The sequence below is a fragment of the Coregonus clupeaformis genome, unplaced genomic scaffold (assembly GCF_020615455.1).
Source record: "Coregonus clupeaformis isolate EN_2021a unplaced genomic scaffold, ASM2061545v1 scaf0622, whole genome shotgun sequence".
Taxonomy (NCBI): Eukaryota; Metazoa; Chordata; class Actinopteri; order Salmoniformes; family Salmonidae; genus Coregonus; species Coregonus clupeaformis.
Genome location: NW_025534077.1, coordinates 13,880 through 40,538, shown reverse-complemented (window position 1 = coordinate 40,538; position 26,659 = coordinate 13,880). Strand labels below are relative to the sequence as shown.

General features: G+C 43.6%; 1 protein-coding gene across 3 annotated transcripts; it reads left to right on the top strand.

Moving 5' to 3' along the window:
- The first annotated feature begins 85 nt into the window (after positions 1-85).
- Positions 86-5,247, top strand: irx6a (iroquois homeobox 6a). Of its 3 annotated transcripts, none has more exons than XM_041895419.2 (7): positions 86-529; positions 1,377-1,640; positions 2,006-2,115; positions 2,431-2,726; positions 3,098-3,829; positions 4,049-4,160; positions 4,523-5,247. In XM_041895419.2, exons 1-6 carry the CDS (start codon positions 464-466, stop codon positions 4,153-4,155), a joined length of 1,575 nt encoding a protein of 524 aa, XP_041751353.1. In that variant the 5' UTR covers positions 86-463; the 3' UTR covers positions 4,156-4,160; positions 4,523-5,247. The 3 variants fall into 3 exon arrangements, with proteins under 3 accessions (XP_041751353.1, XP_041751355.1, XP_041751352.1); XM_041895421.2 differs by having other exon boundaries at positions 1,427-1,640; positions 4,049-4,151; positions 4,523-5,246; XM_041895418.2 differs by having other exon boundaries at positions 4,049-4,151; positions 4,523-5,246.
- Positions 5,248-26,659: the final 21,412 nt, after the last annotated feature.

Sequence of the window (26,659 nt, the reverse complement as noted above, 5' to 3'; positions counted from 1 at the left end):
AGAGCCGAGGGGACACGGGGAGTGCACAGAACACCTTAAGAAAACGCGATGTTAGATGTGATTGGCAAAGACATTATTCTATCCTTGCTGTCCTGTCGTTCCGGGATTACAATGACGTCACACTGATACCCTTGCATGGGTGAATGCTAAAGAAGTATAGAGGCACAAATAACAGCACAAGCAGAGTCCATATCTTGCAAGTCTTACGTTATCCTTTAAGCCTTCTTCAGCTAATACAACAACAATTTTTGTACTTAATGACGCTTAATTTCATTTTCTTATCATTTCCTTCGGGGGATTATTCATATATAAAACTATCTGCAACCGTTGGTACCAGCCTCAACTCTCCCTCCTAAGTGCAATCATCTATTATTGAGCGAGAGGCCGTACGTGGAAATGTGTGTAAGAAGGTGGATTTGAAGTAGAATTGGTTACAATCGATCAAGGGTGAAGAATATTCCTGATGTTAACAAAAGAAGCAGCTATGTCTTTTTCTCAATTTGGATATCCTTACAATGCAACTTCACAGGTAAGACAATATCAACATACTTTTTTCTCTCTCAATTTCAATGTGACAAATATGTAAACAAGCTAGCATTCTTTTTTATTTGAAGTGTTCACTGTAATCTAGATGCAGCACTGAATAGTTGCTTTCAAAATATTGACAGCTATTTTCAGGTGACGCTTTTGTTTAATCAAAATATCGATAGACATAAACACAGATCCAATTTAATTTAATTATGAATGTACTCACGTGTTGTTTTGATAAGACAAAATACGTGTTTATTATTAAGATATACCTCCATTCGCGTAGCCTAATTGCGCTTTGAAGTTAACAGTGAACCTTCCCAACTTTCTATTTCAATCAGTTAAGATCTCTGAATTTGGTATTGACAATTACTATTATTTAGAAAACTTGAAGTAGGCGTACTGATTTATCGTTTAAATATATTTGTTTGGTGACAACTGGACAAATTTATGCGATAAAAGTTCTCAGAACTTTGATTCAACTAGAAATAAGTTATTTTCCTCTAAAAGTTTTCATCAAATTTCAGTAGCCTACAATAGCTTAGTCATCCAATGTATGGATACTTTGAGAATTCATTTTCTATCAAATTAAAACCCAAAATTAACTGAAACACATTATTTCCAAAACGGTACCCTATAATTTCACCTGGATATTATGTAAAATGCGATCTTAAAACTGTTAATAAAATTAGGCAGACACACAGCACGCGTTTATATCTAGTCTCCATCTTACCTGAATTGTCCTGTATCTCAAAACCATATCAAAATATATTCTAGATATGAAGATAATAGAGCTCATGCGCTAAACACGAATGACATGTCTATCCTCCACAATTCTCTTCATGCAGTTTTTCGTGTCGGCAAACCCCAGTACGACTTGCTGCGATTCGATTTCCAGGTCGGTCTCTGACGGGACGAGCGGTACCCAGACTCCTGCTACCTTCTGCTGCCCTTCCTACGAGAACCGGCTCCTGGCCAGCACACGGACGGAGCTCAACGCGGCACTAGGGATGTATAGCTCACCCTACGCAGCCGCGGCCGCCGCCAGCCAGAACTATGCCAGCTACTTCCCCTACAGCGCCGAGCCCTCCGCTGCTATCTACTCATCTCTGGTACATCCCGTTTAATCTGACAGTGAATGGGGGTGGCTGGGATGCGATCGATCAAGATATATGTTGATCAAAATTACTCTCCATGCTTCTGAACTTCAGCAAGTATTTCCTTATTGAAATGACTTTGAGTAGCCTGCCTGCCTGATGGATGGACCGAATAGACTCATATTTAAGCTACAAGTAGCCTCTTACGTTTGAATTTGGAAGGGAGTAAAGTAGCATACCATTTACATCAACTTTGTTTGCAATATTTAGAAACATGTCAAATAAAACAAATCAGTAGAATATTTCATGTGAATGTGTTAACTTATTGAACAAGGAATACATTTACCTAAGTGCTTCATTAATTTTTTTCCTTATTTCAGAATCCACAGTACGAAATTAAGGATGGCACAGGCACTCTGCATTCTGGCATAACTCAACCTGCCACCTACTTTCCTTATGACCACTCACTGGGCCAGTACCAATATGACAGGTATGGTACCCCACACATTCCTTATCTGTAGTGCATCAGTTCAGCTATTCCTTTTTAGTGTAATAAAGCTATATAGCGCCATGCTATGCACGAGTAATAACTTACATTAAAGTAATCTCCACTGCATTCAAGGAATCTCACACCTCCAGAGCAAAAGGTCACAATCCATGCAGCTCTATACTGCTAGATAAAACACAGCTGTATAGCCTATATTTCAGACAACACTCCAGGAGTGCCATGGGTCTGGGTGAATAGTTTATGAGCTTATATGCTAATGTTGCTAATGGCTAATGTGTTGTCTGCTATTACTACCAGGTATGGGACTATGGACTTCAACGGGTCAGCCAGGAGGAAGAATGCCACACGTGAGACCACCAGTACCCTGAAGACATGGCTGTACGAGCACAGGAAAAACCCCTACCCCACCAAGGGGGAGAAGATCATGCTGGCCATCATCACCAAAATGACCCTCACCCAAGTGTCCACCTGGTTCGCCAACGCCAGGAGGAGGCTAAAGAAGGAGAATAAGATGACCTGGTCACCAAAGAATAAGGCCGGGGACGACAGGAAGGACGACCTGGATAAAAGTGACCAGGACTGTGTCACCAAAGGTACACATCCTCTTCCCTCTTCTGTCTAGCATAGCATATAAAAAACAAACATCTTAGAGTTTTGCACAACGATTTACAGTAGCTTGCTTCCTCTTAAACTTATCCACATCACCTACAATAACAGCAAAGATGTGGCTACTAAAACATTTGATTTGATAAAAATGACAGCTTCTGCTCCTGAATATCACTACTATTCCACATATCATGTTGTGTGTATTGGACAATTCAGATTCCACTGTATATGATATTGCTTCTACTCCTAATATCACCACTAATATTCCTGTATATTTCATCATTCAGATTCCAGTGAATATGATACTGCTTCTACTTCTAATATCACCACTAATATTCCTGTATATTTCAACATTCAGATTCCAGTGAGTGTAAAGATGAGAAAGACCTTCATCTGAGTGACCTGGAGGACATGGAAGATGAGGACTGTGACAAGCTGGACACTGACTGTGAGAAGATGGCCCCCAGGGGCCCTGAGGAGCAGCAGGACCTCCACAGGGCCATGTCCAGTGGTGGTGTTGGCCCTGGAGGCCCTCCAAAAAGAGACTGCAGCTTGGAGCTCTCCCTTTCCCTGCCCAACAGCTTCCATCACTCCTTCCCATGTGGTATCAAGAGCCTACCCGCCCTGCCCTCTCTACCCGCCCTGCCATCGGACTTCCTTGATCCACTGGTGACGTCTAAGCCCCCCTCCACCACCACCATCCCCACGGGCCCTCACACTGTGTCCCTGTCACACTTCGAGGTGTCGGACCGGGACAAGCCGAGGATCTGGTCTCTGGCGCGTACAGCGGCCACGGGGGTCATCCTGAGCTCTGCTCACCACGGGGCCTCAGAGCTCCGGACAGGGAGCATGCTGGGAGACTGCCAGCTACAGGGGACCAGGCTACCAGTGAATGGTACCGGACAGTGTGGGCCCCTCAGGGGCCTCCAAGATCCTACTAACATATCCAATGCTGAGAACCCTTTCCAGGAGGGCCCCTTGTTGCACTCTAAGGTCTATAGTGCGGGCAGCTACAACCACAAGGCCCTCCAACTGCACTGTTCCTCCTACCCTGCGCTTTCAGACTCATGTCAGTACTCCACTATCGAAGGTATGTACGTGTTGTGACACTTTGTGTTACATTTTGACAGTGCTTGCGAAAACAGTTGTGAAATTACCAGTGAAAAGTTATACAACATTGAAATGAGTTTCAGAAATGCACATTTCTTTCACTACTGTCAAAACATTTATTTACAAAAAAATGGCTATACAATGCAATATTCCCTGGCTGCAGCAAGTTTCTTAGAGTGTGGTTTATGTTGTTGTCTAGGGTTCTCGAGTGGGAAGGCAGAGACAGAGCCCTCGGAACTCAGTGACATGTGTGTGACCCTGCAAGATGACAAGGTCACTGCCTTCAGACCTGTGATGAAGAGGTGAGGAAGGTGAGCCTTCACACACACACACACACACACACACACACACACACATTCAACTTGTATATCATTCAACAAAGCATCTCACCATCATCTGCTAATCCAATCATTTGGATTACACCAGTTGTACTGAAACTTTTCTATACTAACACAGGTTGATGGTATTACATATGTGATCTTGTCTATAAAGTGAATATGTTATTGGATTATCTGAACGCCATATGTCAGTCTATAGTTAAGGAAATACTTATAAAGTTGACTAATTATGTTATATTAGAAGGTATTTTCCTTTACTTTGATAGCCGAGGATTGACATTGTAATGGATATCAGTAAATAATATGTTTTTGTTTTTCCTCTCTCTTCCCCTTAGGTTGATGGACACGCAGTCATTACACAGTGGGCCTTTTATTTAGCCGGTATTAGGCTATGCACTATAAAGACTTGGGATGACGACGAGCATCGGACATTCTACCTACCTTATACCTGGGAACTGCGGCGCTCCGCAGTCAAAGCTATATGAGCCCTGTCCAAACTGTGGAAGCTGCCATGATTTTGCACAACGTTGTTTTTATGGTGTTGACGATGACTTTATGCAAGACTCTGAAATGCAACGGTGTGGGAACTGACGGTCAATTCATGATGTATGCAATGGGCAATCGTAGAGTAGCAATGTTATTTATTTATTTGTGTATTTATTATTTGATTCATCATCTGTTAATTTATTTCGTATGTGTCATTTAAATATTTGTGTTACATGTATGTATTGTTTCAACTGTGGTTGTGTGCTATTTTTCTCTGATTTAAGGGAGAAATACTTAGCTTGTTGTTGGTCTTTCTGTTCGCTAAAAGAGTGGGATTTATCGAGTTGGAATTGGAATAGTCAATTGCGTGTGTGTCGACCTGGAGAAATTGTTGATTGTGTTGTGTTAATCTCAAAGATAATTGTGAGCATATTCTGTGTTTGCCATTCATGAAATATTTTATAAGAATGCATTTTTTCAAGAACTCCTCGTTTTTGTGTCAAGATTATTTCCAGAACATTAACATTGGTTCAATCGGCCAATTAAAACCTTTGAGACTTTTGCACTAGATCAAAGTGTATCTTCTTGACTTGGAACATTGTTGGAAGGTCATAATTCAGTAGAGAACGTGAATGAACGTTACAAGGCCAGGAAGAAAGGGGACATCATCTCTCCATTGTAATTATCTAATCAGTTCTGGCATCAAACACTTTGTTACTGTTCAGACAATCAACGAGGCAGGAATACGGGATGAATGCTGCTTTGTCCCCTGTGTAGGGAGCCGCTGCAATAACTTACTTGTGTTAATTAAAAGGTCATTTGTAGTATCAAACCCATAAGGGAACATTCACATAGTTTGTGTGGGTTAGACTTTGGTTCGACTGTTTTTGCCTGACCCATTTCAATCATAACTGATTGATATAACACATGAGTATTAGCACGAGTATTAGGCCTGTGCGTAAAACGAACCAATTGGTCATTATGCTAAAACTACTGACACGAAAGCACTGGTTTCTCATTCCTTTCAACTTGAACTTTGAAGTCAGTTATTTTCAAAAATGTAAGATAGTTCGTAGCTGATATTTTACATGATTATGGGCATGGCATGTAGTATCGCGTAATAGGCATATTTCTCATTCCAAAGTAGAAAACTCGAAAAACGTTCAAACAAAATGTTGTGGAAAACACTCAAATGCAATGCAGAAATGTGTGCCTAGTCTGAGATGGATATTGTGCAGACTTTACTTTCAGAGGACCAAAAGAAAATGCTACCACATAAACCAAAATAACGGTGTGACCTGCTGCGAATGACCCACAGCTTAGAGGCATGCAAATTAAGCCACCAAAAGATAAACGTTATTGCAGGTCGGATTTGGAGGATTAGAGCTTGTAATAAGAGTATTACGTCTCGTATTAGGTCTATTGAAAGGAGCTGTGGTCAACGTTGTAGGCCCGACCTATAGATAGGGATGGGGGAGCCCTCAGTAATACATGCAATGGTGTGACTTCAATTGAAATAGGGTAGGCCTAATTCCCTAGGAAATATCGTGATAAGGAATTATGATGACAAGAATAACATCATATTTAGAGATTTTTAATTCCAATCGTCTGCTCTCAGTCTCTTATGAATTAAGCTGGTATGGTCTTAACAATGGACTTTGCATTTAGTAATCAAATTATAAACATACAGGTAGACCTATTGTGTTGTCCACACACACAAAATAGACCTACACGGAGGCCTACGTAATAACAATGTTGTTGCGTTTCTTTCTGTTTTTCGATTATGACGGATAATTTTAAATAACATAAAACATCCTGTGTAGCTTATAGATAAGCAGAAGACACACATTTTGATCAATTCTTAAAAAACACTTTTAGAAAATCTAATAAGTGTCCTTGTCAAATGGGCCTACTTTGCCACACTATTCAGGACAATTAATCTATTTCCATCTCTTTTCATATAGACAACCTTCCCTTCAAAATAAATTAAAGGGACTATATGCCCACGAGGCCAGATAGAATGAAGGTGGCGTGATGAACATCTCCTGACAGTTCAGATACGTGGTTTTCTTTTATTAAAGGTCAACCGACCGTGATTTCAGATTATCCATCCAGATCACCACCTCAATGCAATCTGTCCATACAGCCAGGCGAGATATGTTTCGTCAAATCTCTCTAAATATAATCTTGGGGAATCATATTCTGAATACTGTTATGATTAAAAAAGCCTGGGCATGATGGGCGAATAACATGGACACAAATTTAAAGAGCCCGGTATTAATGTTTAATGAAAAAATGGTTTTTGCAAATTCATTGTGCTGCCAAGATGATATTGCGTCATGTTTTGTGAGCGTCATGGATGACAGCTCCCTGCTAGGACTACTAGGCTATTATGTGTGATTTTTCCCTATTATAGATTCATACAGACCTCAAGTCGTTAAGAACAAAACAAGATGTGTCCATTAGGCCATAGGAGCGAGGACATTAAGACAAGATTATCTCCCTAGTCTCGTTCAATAATAAATCTATGACTTACCATATAGACACGCGTCTCACCGATGGATCCCTATACATTAAGATGTGGGCTATAGCTGTGTATAAAATATTTAGCGGCAAGTTAATTAAAACGGGGGGTGTAAAGAAAAGCTGCCAAACATTATTGAAGGTAATGATGCATGGGCAATGGGATTACCACGATGCCAGTATACCTGAGGGAAAGCAAAGCATGGATAATGGCATGGACTCAACTCATCCAGCGTCTGTCGTCTCTTCTGCAGCTAATAGATCAATTAGTCTGTTTTACACACTGTTTACACGCTGCTAACCCAGAACGACTAGAGGAGCTAAATAATTACGGGTATACTTGTGCCTGTGTTACAATATAGGCCTCACTGTAGCCTAAATTAGGCTTGTTGATGTTTCAGGTTGGATTCTGATATAATAAAAGAACACAACATGTGTGTTTTTCACAAATACATAAAAATATTGTTTTGGGGGGGAGCAATGCGTGTGAAGCTATAGGCCAATGCAAAAATCCCCAAATAGCTCAAGCAAAATATTATTTGATTTCGGATGTGGGTATTAGCCGAATATGAGAGGGATGCTTGCAGAACATCTTTAATCTTTGAGTAGACATATTTATTCAAATGAAATATCTGTCCTTGTAAACAATGTTGTATGTAAAAACAATAAGTTCCTTAGGTAGCCTCTATGCACATCTAAATCGCCTTAATAAATCTCATAATACACTTGTTCCTCCCACCCTCCGATTACTTGTTCATTTGCGGAGGGGGTAGTTGTAGCCTAGGCCTCCTCCATAATCCAAAACAGATTTTGGGTAGCCTGATCTTTAATGATAAAGGGAAAAAATGAAAAACAAGATTCAGAGTCAACAAGAATAATTAAATAGGTTTGACAAAATGAGTGTCTTATCTTCGGCTCTGAGATATGAGAAATCATCACTTATAGCTGCAAGCATCTCTTATTAGATCATCGTTTCCCAAACTCGGTCCTGGGGTCCCTAAGGGGTGCACGTTTTGGTTTTTGCCCTAGCACTGCACAGCTGATTCAAGTAATCAAAGCTTGATGAGGAGTTGATTATTTGAATCAGCTGTGTAGTGCTAGGGCAAAAAACCAAAACATGCACCCCTTTGGGTCCCCAGGACCACGTTTGGGAAACGCTGTTAGTGGGAGACATTCTGCAGGTGTCAAGAGAGTCGCAGGGCAGGCTGCGACTCACTGGGTGACCAGATTAGATAGAACACTTGATTTATCCACAAGTGTGCAGTCAGTCTAACCTCCTGCTGTCAAGCTTTCTCCTACTGAAGGCCTTTTCTAGGCCAACAGCCTTTTGGACATTGCCTTCAGTCTTTTCAAGTCTTAGCTGGCCGCTGAAAAAGAACAAGTAAGAATGCAAAGGACAATAGAATTTGGATTTAATATAGCTTTTTAAAATGTGATTATAGGGGAGAGTGGGGTAAGTTGAGCCATCTTTTACATTCAGCATCACTCTGTCAAGGGGAATATAGTATTATTTCTAACAAATATATCTACATATATTTCAGGATGTTGTGTATGTCTGGAAATAATCAGAATTCATGTAAAAAATTACAGTTTTGAAAACATAGGTTGTTAAAAAAAGTGGCTTCTTGGCACAACCGTCACCGGTATGGGGTAAATTGAGCCACGGGACAGGGTATGTTAAGCCGCCTACACATTTCTGTATATATATAATTTCTGAAATATTACCACTACCTTTTTAAAACCATGTCTATCTTTATTTCCCAAACACAGTTCAACACAATCACAATTGCTTTTTTGTTTTTGAATCATTTTAAGCATCTTTTTACAAAGGCTTAACACCTAACAAACACGTTGTACTTTTTAAAAACACTTTTAACATAGGCTAGGCCCTTTTGTTACCTCATATCCCAGCAATAATGCCTTGCATTACTACGCCTGGGAAGAAAACACTTCCATTTGCACAACTTCCCATTGGCTCAACAATTGGCTCAACTTACCCCATGGATATTGGCTCAACTTACCCCAAGACAAACATTTGGACTATATTAGCCCCACACAGCTACAAGGATGCACTTTCATGCTAGGTTTAGGACCTCATATTGAAGCTTACAGAGACACCAACTGATGTACAATCGTAAAATGATCTACTTTGGTTTAGATACAAGCATCATGAAACCTCTTAACACAATAAATTAATTTGACTTGGTGAAAATCCGTTTTTTGGACCTAACTTGCTTACCACTTTTTCCATGTGGTTTCTTCCTTCACAGACTCCATGAAATGATGACCTCTTCCTAAATATTTTTTCAAATTATTAATTTTGTGTATGGTTTCCTAGAAACCAGGGTGGATCAAGTTTCCCCTTTGGCTCAATTGACCTACAACTACAACTTTCAAGAATGCATCTTACGATCCTATTTTAGATAAATATCAAAAACTACATTGACATAGGCCTACTGAATGCAAGCCTCTTGGCAGAGAAGGTTCTGGTAAAGTATCTTTTTTGGGACTGAGAGAAAAGGAGGGGATGTGTTAGGCTAGTTTTAGCACTTCTTTCATAGGGGTTCAAGGACAAGTCCTTTGGATAATCTACATGGATACACATTTTCTATTTCCTTTGAAGTAACAGTCTATTTCTGTCTGCAGTCAGAGTGCTATCCACAGGTTCACTACGTTGCTGGATAGCATTAGAGTCAATTTCGACTGAAAGGTCACAGTATTTATATGTTATCTCATTCAGCAGGTTCTAAGCAAGCCGTGCAAATATTCTACCTGAGTTTTATCATTTATTTTCCTGTCACAACTCTGTCCACCTAATGATTACAACAGGGGCAAACCTCTCTAACAATGCCTGTCACTCTAGTCTATTATGCCGGCTACCCTTTTTAAATTAATTTCTATACATATTGTTAACAAAAATATATACTCTACAAGTACATCAAATGTACAGAGTGGGTGCTCTGCTACTTTTGAAGTTATGATACATTTTATGAGCACCACCAACACAGTGAAACCACCACAATCAATCGAAACAACTGCAATCCTCAATGAATTCATTCAACACCACAGTCCTAAACTGCCCTAGCGGCACCAGGGAATCAAGATGCAAGGAATTTTGTAGGTTATTCCAACAATGGGTGGCAGTAAAACTAAAGGAGGATTACCAGAAGGACCTCAAGAGTTAACCAATACTGCGAGTGGGTTTGGTAGCTCATTCTTTTATACGTTAGCAATGAAGTTAAGTAAATTAGAAGCTTGTGTAGTAGAGCTTTGTAAACAAAAAGGGACTAATGAATTGATCTACGGGACTTTAATGAGGACCAGCCAACCTTTTGATACAGGATGCAGTGGTGAGTATTAAAACTGTCACCAGTGATAAAACGAATGGTGCTATGGTAGACGGCAACCAAAGGATTAAGAGTAGTGGCTGCTGCAATCTGGTAAATGGTGTCACCATAATTAAGAACTGGCAGGAATGTGATCGGTTAATGATCTAGAATGTCAATTTATATGTATAAATTGAGTCACATCTTCAAAAGTAGCAGAGAGCCCACTCTGGAAATTGGACATGTTTGAAGAGTATATTGTTCCAAACAATATGTCTAAATATAAGCTAAATCAAAAAGATATTAATATTAATACATTTTATGTTGAATAAATTAATGTGAAAATTGTATTTCAGAATCTAGATTTACTCCATATGTGAGATAACACTATAAGGAGTATAATGACACCAAGAGGTTGTCTGTATCATGTACAGTTCAAGGATCATAGGGTCTTAAAGGACACATGGATAGGTATAAAAAGGGCCTAAAATGGCCACTTTCATCATGATTGTCTACTAAATGGATTGTGATACAAATCTAAAAAGCATATGAAGTTTCTTTGAGAATTGCCAGAACAATCTGAGACACAAAACATATTTTTTAACCTTCCTGGCTTGGAATCGCCCTATGGAAGATGAATCAAACTGACATGACAGCAATGGCCATTTCATACTAATAAGGCCCATAATAACAACAACATCCAGAACAACAATTTGCTCCTGGGCCTGACAAAAGAGCCAAAGTGGAGGTGCCATTTGATGTGTCCCACGCTGGGCTCGGTGGGCTCATAAACAAAGTCTTTGTGCTGATGGCTCAGGGTTCAAATGTTGATGAGGGGGACAATATACACACTTCATTACATTTTGTCAAAGGGCGCCATGAAATGTGTGTGGGACATTGTTTCTGTGCATGTCCTCCCTCCATGGAATTCCTGGTCGCCGATGTCGCTACAAGGTCTTTGCTAATGAGTTTTGTCAAAGATAATTATGGGCTCGGTGGAGTGGCCAGAGCCGGGGATGAAAAGCTGGCTTTGTGCGGCTCAGGGATAGACGTTGCATCGCGACCCCTGCTACTTCCTTTGCCCCCTGGGTGACCTGCACCTCTCCTGGCCCACGTCCACTCACTACCCAATGCACCATGCCAGTCTTAAACTCAGGCAACCCAGGCTCTGATCCTGTCCTCTGATCCATTCCACCATCGTCAGACCCAGGGCTGTCCTTTGGGTGCACTGGCCTACTAGGACACCCCTCTGCCCCCTTCTTCAGTGTCCTTGTTCTGATCCTAATTTAACCAAATGGAACTTGGCAAAAGGGTTATGCCAATACAGTAGGTTCCCAGGGACAGGCTCTGTGTCCCAAATGGGACTCTATTCCCTATATAGTACACTACTTTTAACCAGGGCCCATAGGGAATAGGGTGCCATTTGGAACTTACCCAGGGTCCTCAGGTCTGGTGGCCTTCCGCTCGGCCTCCCCTCTGAGACCGGGAACAGGGGTTTGAAGAGTCCTCTGACCTGACACATGGTGTAACTCTATAGGAATATAGGCCTCCTCTGTGGCTGGGTACAATACAGTAGGTCCTGTTCACTCCTTTCATCTCTCATCTCTCAGCTTAGTTCAGCTAGCCAGCTTCTGGGTAATTGTGAATGGGAGAACAGTGATACTATATGGCGGGTCACCCTGTAACTAGGCCTAATAACGGTGCTTTCATAACTCTGAATGCCTGTGTTGCATACTGACGCAATGGCAGGGCCCGGCTGGGCTAAAAAGACTGGCCTAGATGTAAACTGGGGATTGGAGTCTTTATGCACAAGAGAAACATTGTTTTATAGAGGTATTAAACTAAAGCACCCAAAGGGTCTGTTTTAAACCCCTTCTTAGATCATCCTCACACTCTAGATGGTTCCATATGGCCACATCTGCAAGGTTCTCAAATGCCACATTGGCTGTAATGTGTTGAAAGGCTGCACTGGTGATGGACTTCATATGGTAATAAGAAGGGTCAAGAAGTCCCAATCACAAAATATGAGAAGAACACAAAGGGAACATTGGAAAATAGAACCCCATGGAGGGATAGACCAAGAACAAGAGAAGCTCTCATTTGGAGAGGCTGAATCGCCACATTGTACTAGCTGTGCCACTAGAGATCCTGGTTCGAATCCAGGCTCTGTCGTAGCCGGCCGTGACCGGGAGACCCATGGGGCGGCGCGCAATTGGACCAGCGTCGTCCAGGGTAGGGGAGGGAATGGCCGGCAGGGATGTAGCTCAGTTGATAGAGCATGGCGTTTGCAACGCCAGGGTTGTGGGTTCGATTCCCACAGGGGGTATGAAAAAAAATTATATATATATATATATATAATAATGTAAGTCGCTCTGGATAAGAGCGTCTGCTAAATGACGTAAATGTAAAATGTAAATGTACCTGCTTCACAACAAACATAGTATAAGTCCCAAATGGCACCCTATTCCCTATGTAGTGCACTACTTTTGACCACAGCCCTATAGGCCCTATATAGAGAATAGAGTGCACTATATAGGGAATAGGCTGCTATTTGGGACATAACCAGAGTCTCTTTCTCCTTCCTGTTTTCTTGTTGTTCTTTTCTGTTTGTCTCCTTCCTGTTGTCTTGTTGTTCTTTTCTATTTGTCTCCTTCCTGTTGTCTTGTTGTTCTTTTCTGTTTGTCTCCTTCCTGTTGTCTTGTTGTTATTCTTTGTTTATCTCCTTCCTGTTGTCTTGTTGTTCTTTTCTTTTTGTCTTCTTTCGTGTTGTCTTGTTGTTCTTTTCTTTTTGTCTTCTTTCGTGTTGTCTTGTTGTTCTTTTCTGTTTGTCTTCTGAGGTTGCAAGTCTCAGCCAGTCCGTGACCTTGAGCAGACTGTCTCTGGCTGGCTGCTGCTTGCCAACGTCGGAATAATCTTCTGTGTCATTTTAATGCCTTTCAATAATCCCCCCATCTCTTATTTAATCTCCCCTCTACTTCTGTTTTCTTCCCCTTTATGTCAGTCATCTGTTGGGCTTTAAGGCCTGCTGTTGAGTCTCCATTTGACTAGCACACAGGGTGTATCATGTCACAGCTCTCACCACAATCTCAGAGGTATAAATCCCACTACCATGTCTCTGTGCTCCTACGACCCAGGAGAAAGCACCCCTCGTTGTCTCATACATAGTACACCGTGGTGAAGCCTGCCAGGACCAGATACAAAACAATGTACAGATGAGATGATACAATCAAGGTTATACAGGGATACATGCACAAACAAGGTATTAACAGGATACAAGTAGTGATTTATTGAAGTGGGAATTAGGCTAGGGGTGGAGTGACATAATGTTGGTTTTATTCACCTGACTTACGATCGATCATACATTTGTGCGCATGTTATATTCAAGGTAGAAATATATAGGCAAATATGTGTTTAAACAGGCAAAATATGTTATTCTCAGTTTGACTATCACTTTCCAAGGAATCTTTTATTCTGTAAATCTTATGAGCTCTGTAATCGTTAAGATACTGTAGGGCCTATGTTTCTGATGTTATTGCACCTTTAGAAACATATAATCTCTGAGGACACTGTAGCATATATTAAGTGTGCTGCTGATTTAAACGTCAGTCAGGTGAAGATCTCTCTCTATTAGATGGAACAATCATTTGACTTGCACCCCAGTGTCTAATCCTGGAGCAGGGGCTTCACACAGAGAGGCAGGCCCCAAGCCGAGACGGAGGAGAGGAGCGTGTTGAAGACATACTGTAACACAGCCCTGCTGTGACCCAGTCGGTCAACCTCCTCATTCTCCTCCCCTTCCTGCATGCCAAACAAAACTAATGGAGTGGAAATATGCTCTGCTCAGGTGGGGGATACCATGTGTATTCTAGAAATGCTACTGTTGTTACGTTTGATTATTCTAGATATCAGATAGCTGAGAGATACTACAATTATTGGCACATTTGGTTTGGTATTGGCTGGAAAGGAGGAAACTGTGGTAGTAATCTTCAAGCTTGTTATGCTAAATAAATAGGTTCCTTTGACTTTGACTTCTAAAATTATCATCAGGCCATCAGCACTGGAAAATGTCACTGCTTGCAGCTACCACACAGAAACCAGGGCTCTCACAGAGCAAGAAATACTAAACAACCTCACAACAACAACAACAACCACGGTGGAAGAGAAAAAATCAGGCGTTGTCGTGGTAGCACGCCTGTAGTCATGACGCAGTGTTGGAACCATCCACTCCTCCAGCCCTGAGAGGCATCTAAGAGAGGTAGTCACGACACGCTGCACATTCTAAAGGAGCAAGGTAAACAGCTAGCTCCTCACACACACACTGCTGGGGCCTAGGGGGCAGGAGAGGGGGAGGAGGAGGAGGGAAGGAGGAGGGAGGGAGGTGACATACAGACAGACCACACATTGTCAGAGTTCGCTCTTAAACACAGCCTCAGCTCTTCATAAAAAACAGGTCCCATTATTCACGGGTGGGATTTTCTCTCTCTCTCTCTCTCGCTCTCTCTCTCAGCACACACAGCTAAAGAGGCCCAAAAGGACCCCGGGGCTGTGTCCAATGACGGAGCATCATAATTACGCCTCCTTTTTTATTGGCCGTCTTATTCCAGCTATGACTGATGCGGCTCCCAACCTCTAAGCGTTTCCATTTGCACCTTCATGTGGTAAGTGAGCAGAGAAGAAAAAGCCATGGCTCGCCTGCCTTTCAAAGGTGGGCTGACAAATATTTACGGCCTGACGTAAAGTCACTTTTAATCAGCGCCCATGACCTGTTCCTGAGGAATCTGGTCCTGGAAGGAACAGTAACACATGCTTATCTCCTCCATTATCAATGAGCAATTCAAAGACCTACTGTGCTCCTTCATGTGGTTGTCTAAGAATATTAAGTGACACATTTCTTTGCAATTATTCATAATCAAGGAAGGACTAGGCTATCAGAAGGCACAAGGCAAATGCTGCTGCCTTTCTGTGTTAAAAGGCAGAAATAAATAAATGATCTCCCTCTACTGGTCAGCGTGAGAACTACATCACAAATTACCTGCGCTCTCCCTCAGAAGTACTAGCAAAGGGTAAGACACACAGTACAAACACACAGAGGAGTGTTTTGAAGAAATATGGGCATAGCATGGATTTAGTTGATCAAGGCAAACATATTTGCTTATGATAGAATTTGAGACAGTGTTTTCTAAAAGTGTATTCTCTGTCAGTCAGAACATGCTAGAATATGTATTTCCAAATAAATAAAACTGCAGCACGCATGAGAAAACATTTACGCTTTGCTAGGCTATAAAAACATACAGGGGCTGAGGGTGAAGGATAAATGTTTGAGTTTGACCACCTCAAAAGGTTTGGGTGACAGATCTCCCACTGACAAAATCCAAATTCAAACATCATAGAATCATTCAATACATTCATCCAGTTCTCACTCAAGAAAACTCATACATTTATTAGATATATTTTTCAGATGTGGGGAGAAGAGAAGTGATGTGATCGATGATTTGGGCAATGGAACACAGAACAAAAATAAAAGAAGAGAGATCTGAAAATAAAGCACTATTCATAGAATAAATTACTTAAACAGTATTAAACCAAACGTACTGTCTTAATACCAAAGCTAGAGTAACATCTAATCCCTCTGTTTCATTTCTCACATTCACAATTGGCCCTTCGGTAATCTCGCTCTGTGTTTTAAGCTGTCTAGTTTGAAATGTAGATTTATTGCACCAATATGTTATTTTCCATGCTTTAATAAGGCGTTATGGGAGGGCCGTGTTACTGAAAACACATATTTTCCCCTGTATTAGGAGTTATGGTGGTTAGTGATCCTTAAAATGAAAGCCATAAATCATATGTCCCAGCTATTATGTAATTAACAGGAGCATGGTTCTGTTATTTAGGTCATGCTAATAGTTTGGGGTAGTGAGGTTGTGGTCATACTGTCAGGATAAGGAGGATAGGGGGATAGGAAAGCGAGCGTGGAGCAATGAAAGGGGGACGTGTTCACTTCTTCTCTTCCCAGTGAGGAAGGAACATATTGTGTGTTCTGAGGCTCAGACAGCTTGTGTTGTGTTGGTGGTCCTGGGTTAGCTATAGTCCCACTGCTTTGCTTTTCTCTCCCCTTCTCTCTCTCTTTCTCTCTTATCCACATCTGTTTTGCAATTCACTGCCCTTTTTCTCTGTCTTTCAATTGAGTTTCTAAACTCTGCCTCAGTCATTGTGGTCTTCCGAAGAGACCCCACGACAATCTATCGGCACATTTATGCACTCTGCCGAGGCCCCTCAGATGCCAGCGCAGAACATATTAAATTTGTTACTAATTTTAATCCTGGCATGGCGGTCTGTGTATCCGCCACTGGCTTACTGGTGGCAGGCGGGTTCTGGGTTCAACCCCAACGCAACCACAACCACAACACAAACAAAGCATGAGGAACAGCAGCTCCCAGTGTTCTCCTGACAGTAAATGTTTAGAAAAGGGACTTTTAAAAATAACTCCATCGTAATAGAATTAGTGGGAAACTGGAGAAGCTCTGGTAGGCTGCAGGATCTGCATGATTCATGTTCTCCTTTTTTAAACTACTGTACCAGATTAAAACAGAGTTTAGAAAAAACATGACAAAATTGAGGGATGGGTGGATGGATGAGATTTCTTTTGTATTTTAAAGATCTTTCATTGACCCCTTGTGAACTGTCAATGGTTGTATAATTCTAAAGAAATATTGGACACTTATCATTAATCATTCCTGTACCTCAAAAAAGTCCATGACAGTGCTGTGAAATGTGAATATAGATACTGGCAAATGGTAAGAGTGAGAAATTCAGCTGCCTGCCGCAGAGGAAAAGATAGTGTCACAATAAAAACCCAGCTGACTCCCTTTTCCAATGTACCTCTTAATATGAGGTTAATTAACCCACACCACTGGTCCTGAAATTCCCTTCCAACCGCACCCTTCTCTCGTTGAGACCTGAGCTGGAGCCAGGGGCATTCTAGATGTGTAAAAACCTCCACCGTTCAACCCCAGCAGCACTAGTTCATTTAGATTCCACTGATCTCAGAAGCAGCTTCTCCCCTGAATCTGGTGACAAGGTCAGAGGGTGGGGGAGTGTGATCTGCGTGGCTGGCCAGTGGCCACCACTTGACAGTGTTTTGTGGAAACACATTCACTCTTTTTTTCTCTCCTCTTTTTCCCTCTCCCTTCATCCCTCTCTATTGTCTAAGTGGCCGTGTTAGAGTGTGTGTGTGTGGTGTGCTGGCTGTGGCGGCCCCAGCTGTGTCTGTCACCCATGGAACTCCAGTGACCTCTAGAGACCGCTCCCTCCACGTACAATATGGAGGTTCAGTGACAGGTTTGGCACAGGGCAGGAGGGATGACAGCAGTGTGATTACAGCCAGGTTGAGACTGTAGACTGTTCTGCTGCTGGAGGCCAGGGACTGGATAGTGGATATACCATCACACACAGAGACACCTCATGCACACACACAACACACACAACACACGCACACACACACACACACACACACACACACACACACACACACACACACATGCAGACACTTACAGAGAAACGCATGTCCGCATACACATAGACGCGCGCACACACACACACACATTGTGGAGAGCATGAGCCACCCGGGTGCATCGCTGCACTGCAGATCACCCTGAGCAGAGCAGAGAGAGAGAGCTGAGGTCTGATCTAATGTGTTTAGCAAACACTCAGTTATTCTGCCTGTTCCATAACACCAGCCAGCCTGTGTTTATGATCCTGATTCCACTCAGTTCATCTGCAGTTCATCTCAGCTCAAGCTTTAGATACACACACAGAAATGCACACACATGCATGCACGCCCACACGCAGTGAAACGCACACACACACACACACACACACACACACAGAAACAGAGACACACAGATAGAGAGAAACACAACACATATATATATGCAAGCAAGAATAGGCACACACACACACAGAAACACACACATTTATGTAGAATGAATTGATAACTTGATGTTTGATTGTTTTGTGTTGCTGTCCATAAGCGTGAAGTGAGACAATTCTCCTCGATATTAAATCAGAACTGCAGCCATTTTAGCATGTGACTCTGAAACCCAAACCAAAAGGCTATCGGAGCCACATGAATCAAATAGGAAAACGTTGATTTTATATCATATTTTCATACTAAATATTACCGTCTAGGGATGCCAGTTAAAACCTGTGACATTCTGTTGCACTAGGAGAGAGGCCAAATTATATTCTCTATTTTTCCTTTCAGCAAATATGAACTGTTTTGATAAGCAAGCAGATAGATACACACACATATCCAGCTAATTTGAATGTGTAAACCCTTCACACCAAGGGAAACGCTAGAGAGAGAGAGAGAGAGAGAGAGAGAGAGAGAGAGAGAGAGAGAGAGAGAGAGAGAGAGAGAGAGAGAGAGAGAGAGAGAGAGAGAGAGAGGGAGGGAGAGAGAGAGAGAGAGAGAGAGAGAGAGAGAGAGAGAGAGAGAGAGAGAGAGAGAGAGAGAGAGAGAGAGAGAGAGAGAGAGCGAGAGAGAGAGAGAGAGAGAGAGAGAGAGCGAGAGAGCGAGGGAGCGAGGGAGGGAGGGAGGGAGGGAGAGAGAGCTTTACTAAACCATTACACAACACTACCCTGTATATACAGCACCTACATCATGTACCATGTAATGGAACTGCATCAAAATCGCAACATATAAAACATCCTGAACAGGCTATATTTGACCCAAATCCCTGTATTAGATATATATGTTTCATTCCAGAGAATACTGTAAAGCTCTGCTCTTGCTCTTTATGTCTGCAGAGGAACATTGGGTGTCTCATTCAGGCCCACATGTTGTAAAGGTATTTTATATGTTAGTTATTATTGTTATCATCATTGTCATTCTGTATGTGCTATAAAAGACGGATGATGGAGGATGTATGAAGAAGCACAGCCATAAATAAGGGTTGTGGCTGCAGCCCTAAACCTGTCTCACTCCTCTGTGGGAAACTAAATACACTGAGCACCTCACCTGTCAGAGAACATTTACACCAGCATCAAGTCTGACTTCTCCTCCTGGTCGTATGCAGTCAGACAGAGGAGGAGTACAGGTCTGACTTCTCCTCCTGGTTGTATGCAGTCAGACAGAGGAGGAGTACAGGTCTGACTTCTCCTCCTGGTTGTATGCAGTCAGACAGAGGAGGAGTACAGGTCTGACTTCTCCTCCTGGTTGTATGCAGTCAGACAGAGGAGGAGTACAGGTCTGACTTCTCCTCCTGGTTGTATGCAGTCAGACAGAGGAGGAGTATAGGTCTGACTTCTCCTCCTGGTTGTATGCAGTCAGACAGAGGAGGAGTATAGGTCTGACTTCTCCTCCTGGTCGTATGCAGTCAGACAGAGGAGGAGTATAGGTCTGACTTCTCCTCCTGGTTGTATGCAGTCAGACAGAGGAGGAGTACAGGTCTGACTTCTCCTCCTGGTTGTATGCAGTCAGACAGAGGGGGAGTACAGGTCTGACTTCTCCTCCTGGTTGTATGCAGTCAGACAGAGGAGGAGTACAGGTCTGACTTCTCCTCCTGGTTGTATGCAGTCAGACAGAGGAGGAGTACAGGTCTGACTTCTCCTCCTGGTTGTATGCAGTCAGACAGAGGAGGAGTACAGGTCTGACTTCTCCTCCAGGTTGTATGCAGTCAGACAGAGGAGGAGTACAGGTCTGACTTCTCCTCCAGGTTGTATGCAGTCAGACAGAGGAGGAGTACAGGTCTGACTTCTCCTCCTGGTTGTATGCAGTCAGACAGAGGAGGAGTACAGGTCTGACTTCTCCTCCTGGTTGTATGCAGTCAGACAGAGGAGGAGTACAGGTCTGACTTCTCCTCCTGGTTGTATGCAGTCAGACAGAGGAGGAGTACAGGTCTGACTTCTCCTCCTGGTTGTATGCAGTCAGACAGAGGAGGAGTACAGGTCTGACTTCTCCTCCTGGTTGTATGCAGTCAGACAGAGGAGGAGTACAGGTCTGACTTCTCCTCCTGGTTGTATGCAGTCAGACAGAGGAGGAGTACGGGTCTGGTGTGTTTTAGAGACAAAGTAGAATATGAGTGAATAATATGTTTCCCTAACCATAATGAAATGACCTCAACACAAGGTAAAGGAATTTTTTAACAATTATTTGGAAACTGAATATGATGCACAAACGCACACACGGGGGCACGCACATGCGCGCGCGCACGCACACACAAACACATTACATGTCCCCAATCGTCCCTTCCTGGCAAACTGTTTTGACTCTGTACCGTCAGGTCCATCATTATTGGCACCTTGATAAAGATGAGCAAAAAAGACTGTATGAAATAAATAATACAAATCCTGAGCTATATTGTATGCAATTTTTTTTTTGAAATTATATAATTTTATACTAATACTATTGCTTAGAGAAACATACTTAGTTTAACAAGTAATAAAAACATCTAAATACTCTAGCACTCTCCCCATGCAAGTATCACAACTCTCAGCCTAATTCTAAAATGTTTTATGAGATTGGAGAATACGTTGGGAATGATCTTAGACCATTCCTCCATACAGAATCTTTCCAGATCCTTGATATCCTTTGTCTGCTCTTATGGACTGCCCTCTTCAATTCAAACCACTCTCACACCCTGGCTCTGGGACTCATTATGTTGAGCCAGGGTGTGTTCATTCTATGTTTTCTGTTTCTATGTTGGGTGTTCTAGGTTGTTTATTTCTATGTTTGACTGAGTGACTCCCAATCAGAGGCAACGAGTGTCAGCTGTGTGCTGGTTGTCTCTGATTGGGAGCCATATTTAACTGTCTGTGTTTCACTTTGTGTTTGTGGGTTTTTGTTCCGTGTTCGGTCATTGTCACTGAGGACTTCACGAGTCGTTTATTGTTTTGTTATTTCGTGTGTATGCTTTAATTAAATAAAGCAAGTATGTTCGCTACTAACGCTGCGCTTTGGTCCACTCCTTCATACGACGTTCGTGACAGAAAAACCCACCATAAAAGGACCAAGCAGCGTGTCCAGGAGCAGGCAGACTGGACATGGGAGGAAGCGCCAGGAAAGGAGATGGAGAGGCTGGCGATGGCCCAGGTGGGCAAATCGTGGTCCTGGGAGGACATGCTCGGGGGCAAGGGACCTTGGGGTAGGATTAAGGCCCTGGCGAGAGAGGAGCAGCGGCGTCAGCAGTGCCATCGTCGGACGGACGAGAGGCACCCCCAAGAATTTTTTAGGGGGGGGCACACGGCATGGGCGACTGGGCAGCAGGAGGCTGCCACAGGGCGAAATGGGAGACGAGGAGAGAAGGCCACCGGGTTACGGGAGCCATTGGCGAGAGGAGGGAAGGAAGTTGTAGAGGCACGGCGAGAGGTACTGAGGTGTATTGCCAGTCCGGTCCGGCCCGTTCCTGATCCCCGTTTAAGGCCAGTGGTGTGTGTTCCCAGTACGGTCCGGCCTGTTCCTGCTCCACGCACCAAACCTACGGTGTGCGTCGCCAGCCCAGCCCGGCCTGTCCCTGCTCCACGCACCAAACCTACGGTGTGCGTCGCCAGCCCAGCCCGGCCTGTTCCTGCTCCACGCACCAAGCCTACGGTGTGCGTCGCCAGCCCTGCCCGGCCTGTCCCTGCTCCACGCACCAAGCCTACGGTGTGCGTCGCCAGCCCTGCCCGGCCTGTTCCTGCTCCGCGCACCAAGCCTACGGTGTGCGTCGACAGCCCAGCCCGGCCTGTCCCTGCTCCACGCACCAAGCCTACGGTGTGCGTCGACAGCCCAGCCCGGCCTGTCCCTGCTCCACGCACCAAGCCTACGGTGTGCGTCGACAGCCCAGCCCGGCCTGTCCCTGCTCCACGCACCAAACCTACGGTGTGCGTCGCCAGCCCAGCCCGGCCTGTTCCTGCTCCACGCACCAAGCCTACGGGGTGCGTCGTCAGCCCAGCTCGGCCTGTCCCTGCTCCACGCACCAAGCCTACGGGGTGCGTCGCCAGCCCGGCCCGGCCTGTCCCTGCTCCACGCACCAAGTCTACGGTGCGCGTCGCCAGCCCGGTCCGGCCTGTTCCTGCCACTCGCACCAAGTCTACGGTGCGCGTCGCCAGCCCGGCCCGGCCCGTTCCTGCCACTCGCACCAAGCCAGGGGTGCGAGTCGTCAGTCCGGCACAACCCGTGCCTGGGTCATCGGTGCCAATTCAGGTACCGCTCTACTGCTCCACTAAGGAGCTGAAGCCTACCGCTCCTGCTACGTCCAGTCCAGCTCCAGCCAGCGGGGCCAGACCGGACCAGGGGCGCTATGGGGGTTTGTTGGAGGGTGGTGGGCAAGCCCGGAGCCGGAGCGCCGCCGAGGAGGAATGCCCACCCAGCCCTCCCCTGTTTTGCTCGTATTTAGGCGCGGTCGCAGTCCGCGCCTTTAGGGAGTACTGTCACACCCTGGCTCTGGGACTCATTATGTTGAGCCAGGGTGTGTTCATTCTATGTTTTCTGTTTCTATGTTGGGTGTTCTAGGTTGTTTATTTCTATGTTTGACTGAGTGACTCCCAATCAGAGGCAACGAGTGTCAGCTGTGTGCTGGTTGTCTCTGATTGGGAGCCATATTTAACTGTCTGTGTTTCACTTTGTGTTTGTGGGTTTTTGTTCCGTGTTCGGTCATTGTCACTGAGGACTTCACGAGTCGTTTATTGTTTTGTTATTTCGTGTGTATGCTTTAATTAAATAAAGCAAGTATGTTCGCTACTAACGCTGCGCTTTGGTCCACTCCTTCATACGACGTTCGTGACAACCACAGGTTTTCAATGAGGTTAAAGTCTGGAGACTGCGATGGCCATTGCAAAATTAACTATTTCAATGGCGTTATTGTCTTGCTGGAAGATCTTTTGTGGCCAAGTGTCAGCCTCCTTGCAGAGGCAACCAGATTTTGGGCTAAAATGTCCTGGTACTAGGTAAAGTTCATGATGCCGTTGACCTTAACAAGGGCCCCAGGACCAGTGGACGCAAAATAGCCCTATAACATTAAAGATCCACCACCATATTCTACCGTTGGTATGAGGTACTTTTCTGCATATGCATCTGTTTTTCAATGCCAAACCCACCACTGGTGTGAGTGGCCAAAGAGCTCTATTTTCATGTCATCTGACCATTGCACCGGTTCCAATCCAAGTGCCAATGCAGTTTATCAAACTCCAGGTGGTGCTATGGACAGATTACATGAAAATAGAGCTCTCTCAATTGTATTAGTATAAAATAATAGAATTTCCCCCAAAACATGTAGCATAAAATATAGCTCAATATTTTTATTATTTATTTTATACAGTGTGTTTTGCTCATCTTTAACAAGGGTGTCAATAATGATGGACCTGGCTGTGTATCTCAGTATATACTGCATGTGGTTTCTATTAGCCAAATACTGTACACTTTATCAGACCACAGATGTCCAGTACAGTGCCATACGGCCGGTGGCTCATTAAAGCCCAGATCTAATGCATGAATCAAAGGGTGGAGGGGAGGAAACGATCAATCAGCCTAATGGGAATCCCCTGTGTGAGGAGTGTGGGCCGGGCTGTGGGCCGGGCTGTGGGGTCTGGTGCTGCTGGTAGACACAGCTGTAGTCTCTCAGTGTGAACTCCCAGACTTAAACACACACAAGCCACCAAAGTGTCAGGAACGTCACTATGTTAAGATACACTACTGAGACTCTCAGAACCACAAGGCTGAGCAACACACACACACACAAAATAAAGACAGACACACAGACATGTGCCACACACACACTCACACAGCCTGTGTTTGTGTGTGTATGTGTGTGTGTGTGTGTGTGTGTGTGTGTGTGTGTGTGTGTGTGTGTGTGTGTTGATGTGGTTTCCACAGCAGGCTTAGAGGACCTGGCGTATCCCACGTGGCAGATGGAGCTGCCTGGGTCCTCAGAGTAGAAAGTCGCCAGGCTAGCTGCAGTCCCCACATGTGGCGGCCATATTCATCACACCACACCACGCCAGGAAAGCCCCTTGCTTAGTGCTTGATGTGGGGGACCATCAAAGAGGTGATAGGGACGCGATTTATTGGCCGACGGCTATTTTGGTTTGTGTCTGTGTTATGCATTGAGAGGATTGTATGTTTAGTTTATTCTAAGTGTGTGAGCTTGTGACCAGGCTCCATGGCTTTTATCCTGTGGTGTAGAATAACCTCAACTCAATGGGGTCAAGGTAAGGTTTGATACCCAAAGTCTAGTCCCTTCCTAGTCTCTCCAGACAGCTCTTTAATGTTTTGATCTCTTACAGTTCCCATATTGACACACACACACACAGGCACACATATACACACAGTGCGCAAACACACACAAGAAACACACACACACAGACGCACACAAAGACACTCACACACACTACACACACCGATCCCTCTTGAAACACTACTTATCTATTCAGCGCTGGATTGCCGGCAGCCCGTTAAGAATCGAGTTATGCTAAACAGAGGTTGATTTAAACCAGGGGTTGACCTTTGAACTGGGCTTAGAGGATAATGTCTCAGGCAAGGAGAGCAAAGTCCTGTTACCAACCATGAATCAGAACCAGCCGACATTATTTCAAAATTGCTTAGTTGCATGGAACTCCCTTTAGTGCTGAACGGACTTTCATAAAATTGATTTTCTGAGTACACCCTTTTAGTAGCTATAAGCTTGAAATATGAACCCTTCATTGCTGAAAGCATTTCATATTTTTTCTTTCCTTTCGCCCTCCCTGTGTAACTAATGATCTGGGGAAGGAGTGTGTTTGAAATTCTCCTCAGCAGCCATTTCCATAATTAAACACTGCTAATTATAGAGCTTTGGCTGACTTTAAACAAACAACCCTCGTTGAGACGCGGAGTGGAGCTGAGTGGAGCTGAGCAGGAGCCTGACGCCTTCCTTTTGAAATCTATGCAAATCGGCCCCCTGGCTAATGTGTTTTCACCGATGAAACTACTGACAACATTTACACACATTCACACTTAGTACAGTAGATCTAACGGTGGAATGTATTAGGCATTTAGAGGGAGATTCAACGACGATATTAGCTTTCAGGGGAGAATAATAGCTATGGTATTGATGGTTTTTATGAAATGGCTTTCATATTGAATATTCACTATGATTACTTAGCTGTAAAATGAGAATCGAAAAATGGTATAAGCATGAATTGATCATATTCATATTTATGTAGAGTGTGTGTGCGCACGAGCATGCATGCACGTGTGCATTTGTGTATTCATTCATTACTATGAGTACCCTCTACAGAGAACGCTGAAGAAGATTACTTTTTTTCCTTTGTCTGTGTCTTGGCAACCCACACAGCAAAACATTTCCGCATTGTTGATTTCAGTGCTGTGACAGCGGTTGTCAATTTATCACCCTTTGACAGCAAGCCACTAGAAGCCATTATATCAGAGAAATGAAAATTATATATGAAGATTAACATCAACTAATTTGTTAGGAAGAAAATAACCCGAACGAACCGAGCGCAGAGGACTGAGAGCTATGCTGCCAGTAATTCACACATCAACAGCATTTAAATTATTAAAAAGATTGGAAATAATAATTGGCCATATATTTTCTTCCCATTCTTCTCCACCAAATAGCTTTGCCCGGGGTACTTGACATTCACCAGTGGTTTATAATGTAAATGACAGAACTGGATTTTCTCCCTATCTCAAACAGTGGATGGAGTGATTGACTACAGAATATTTATAGAAGCTTATAAGCAGCTATAGGTGGAGGTCAATTATCATTTGAATAATCGAGCCGAGACGTCGGCAGCCTAGCTGCCTCTGTGAAGTGTGACACATTTTTATCTCTTTGCATTTCAATGAAGTCAGACTGGTACATAAAAGGTTATCACCTAGGAAACATATTTGCCTAAGCGCAAGTTAAACAGGCAAGTGAGATCGGCATAGATATTCAATTTAGCCAGTCAACCCTGACCTATAAATATTTCAACAAAACCCAATGAGGGAGTCTCCCCCCCTCTTTGATCCAATTCCATCTCAGCAGCAGGAGATATGAGGGGAGGAGTGGAGGAGAAAGGGATGGGGGGATGGGGAGGGAGGGGATGAAAAAGGAAAGTCAAGCATACTGTATCTTATCTATTAAGTGGGTTGTTTAATGCATCTGGCATCTCTTC

What these genes read in the sequence shown, in the direction of transcription:
- irx6a (XM_041895418.2), top strand. Translation starts at nt 464, where the DNA reads ATGTTAACAAAAGAAGCAGCTATGTCTTTTTCTCAATTTGGATATCCT. An exon ending in CCAGGACTGTGTCACCAAAG is followed by an intron (nt 2,727 to 3,097) that starts GTACACATCCTC and finishes TTCAACATTCAG; the next exon opens with ATTCCAGTGAGTGTAAAGAT. An exon ending in TTCAGACCTGTGATGAAGAG is followed by an intron (nt 4,152 to 4,522) that starts GTGAGGAAGGTG and finishes TCTTCCCCTTAG; the next exon opens with GTTGATGGACACGCAGTCAT.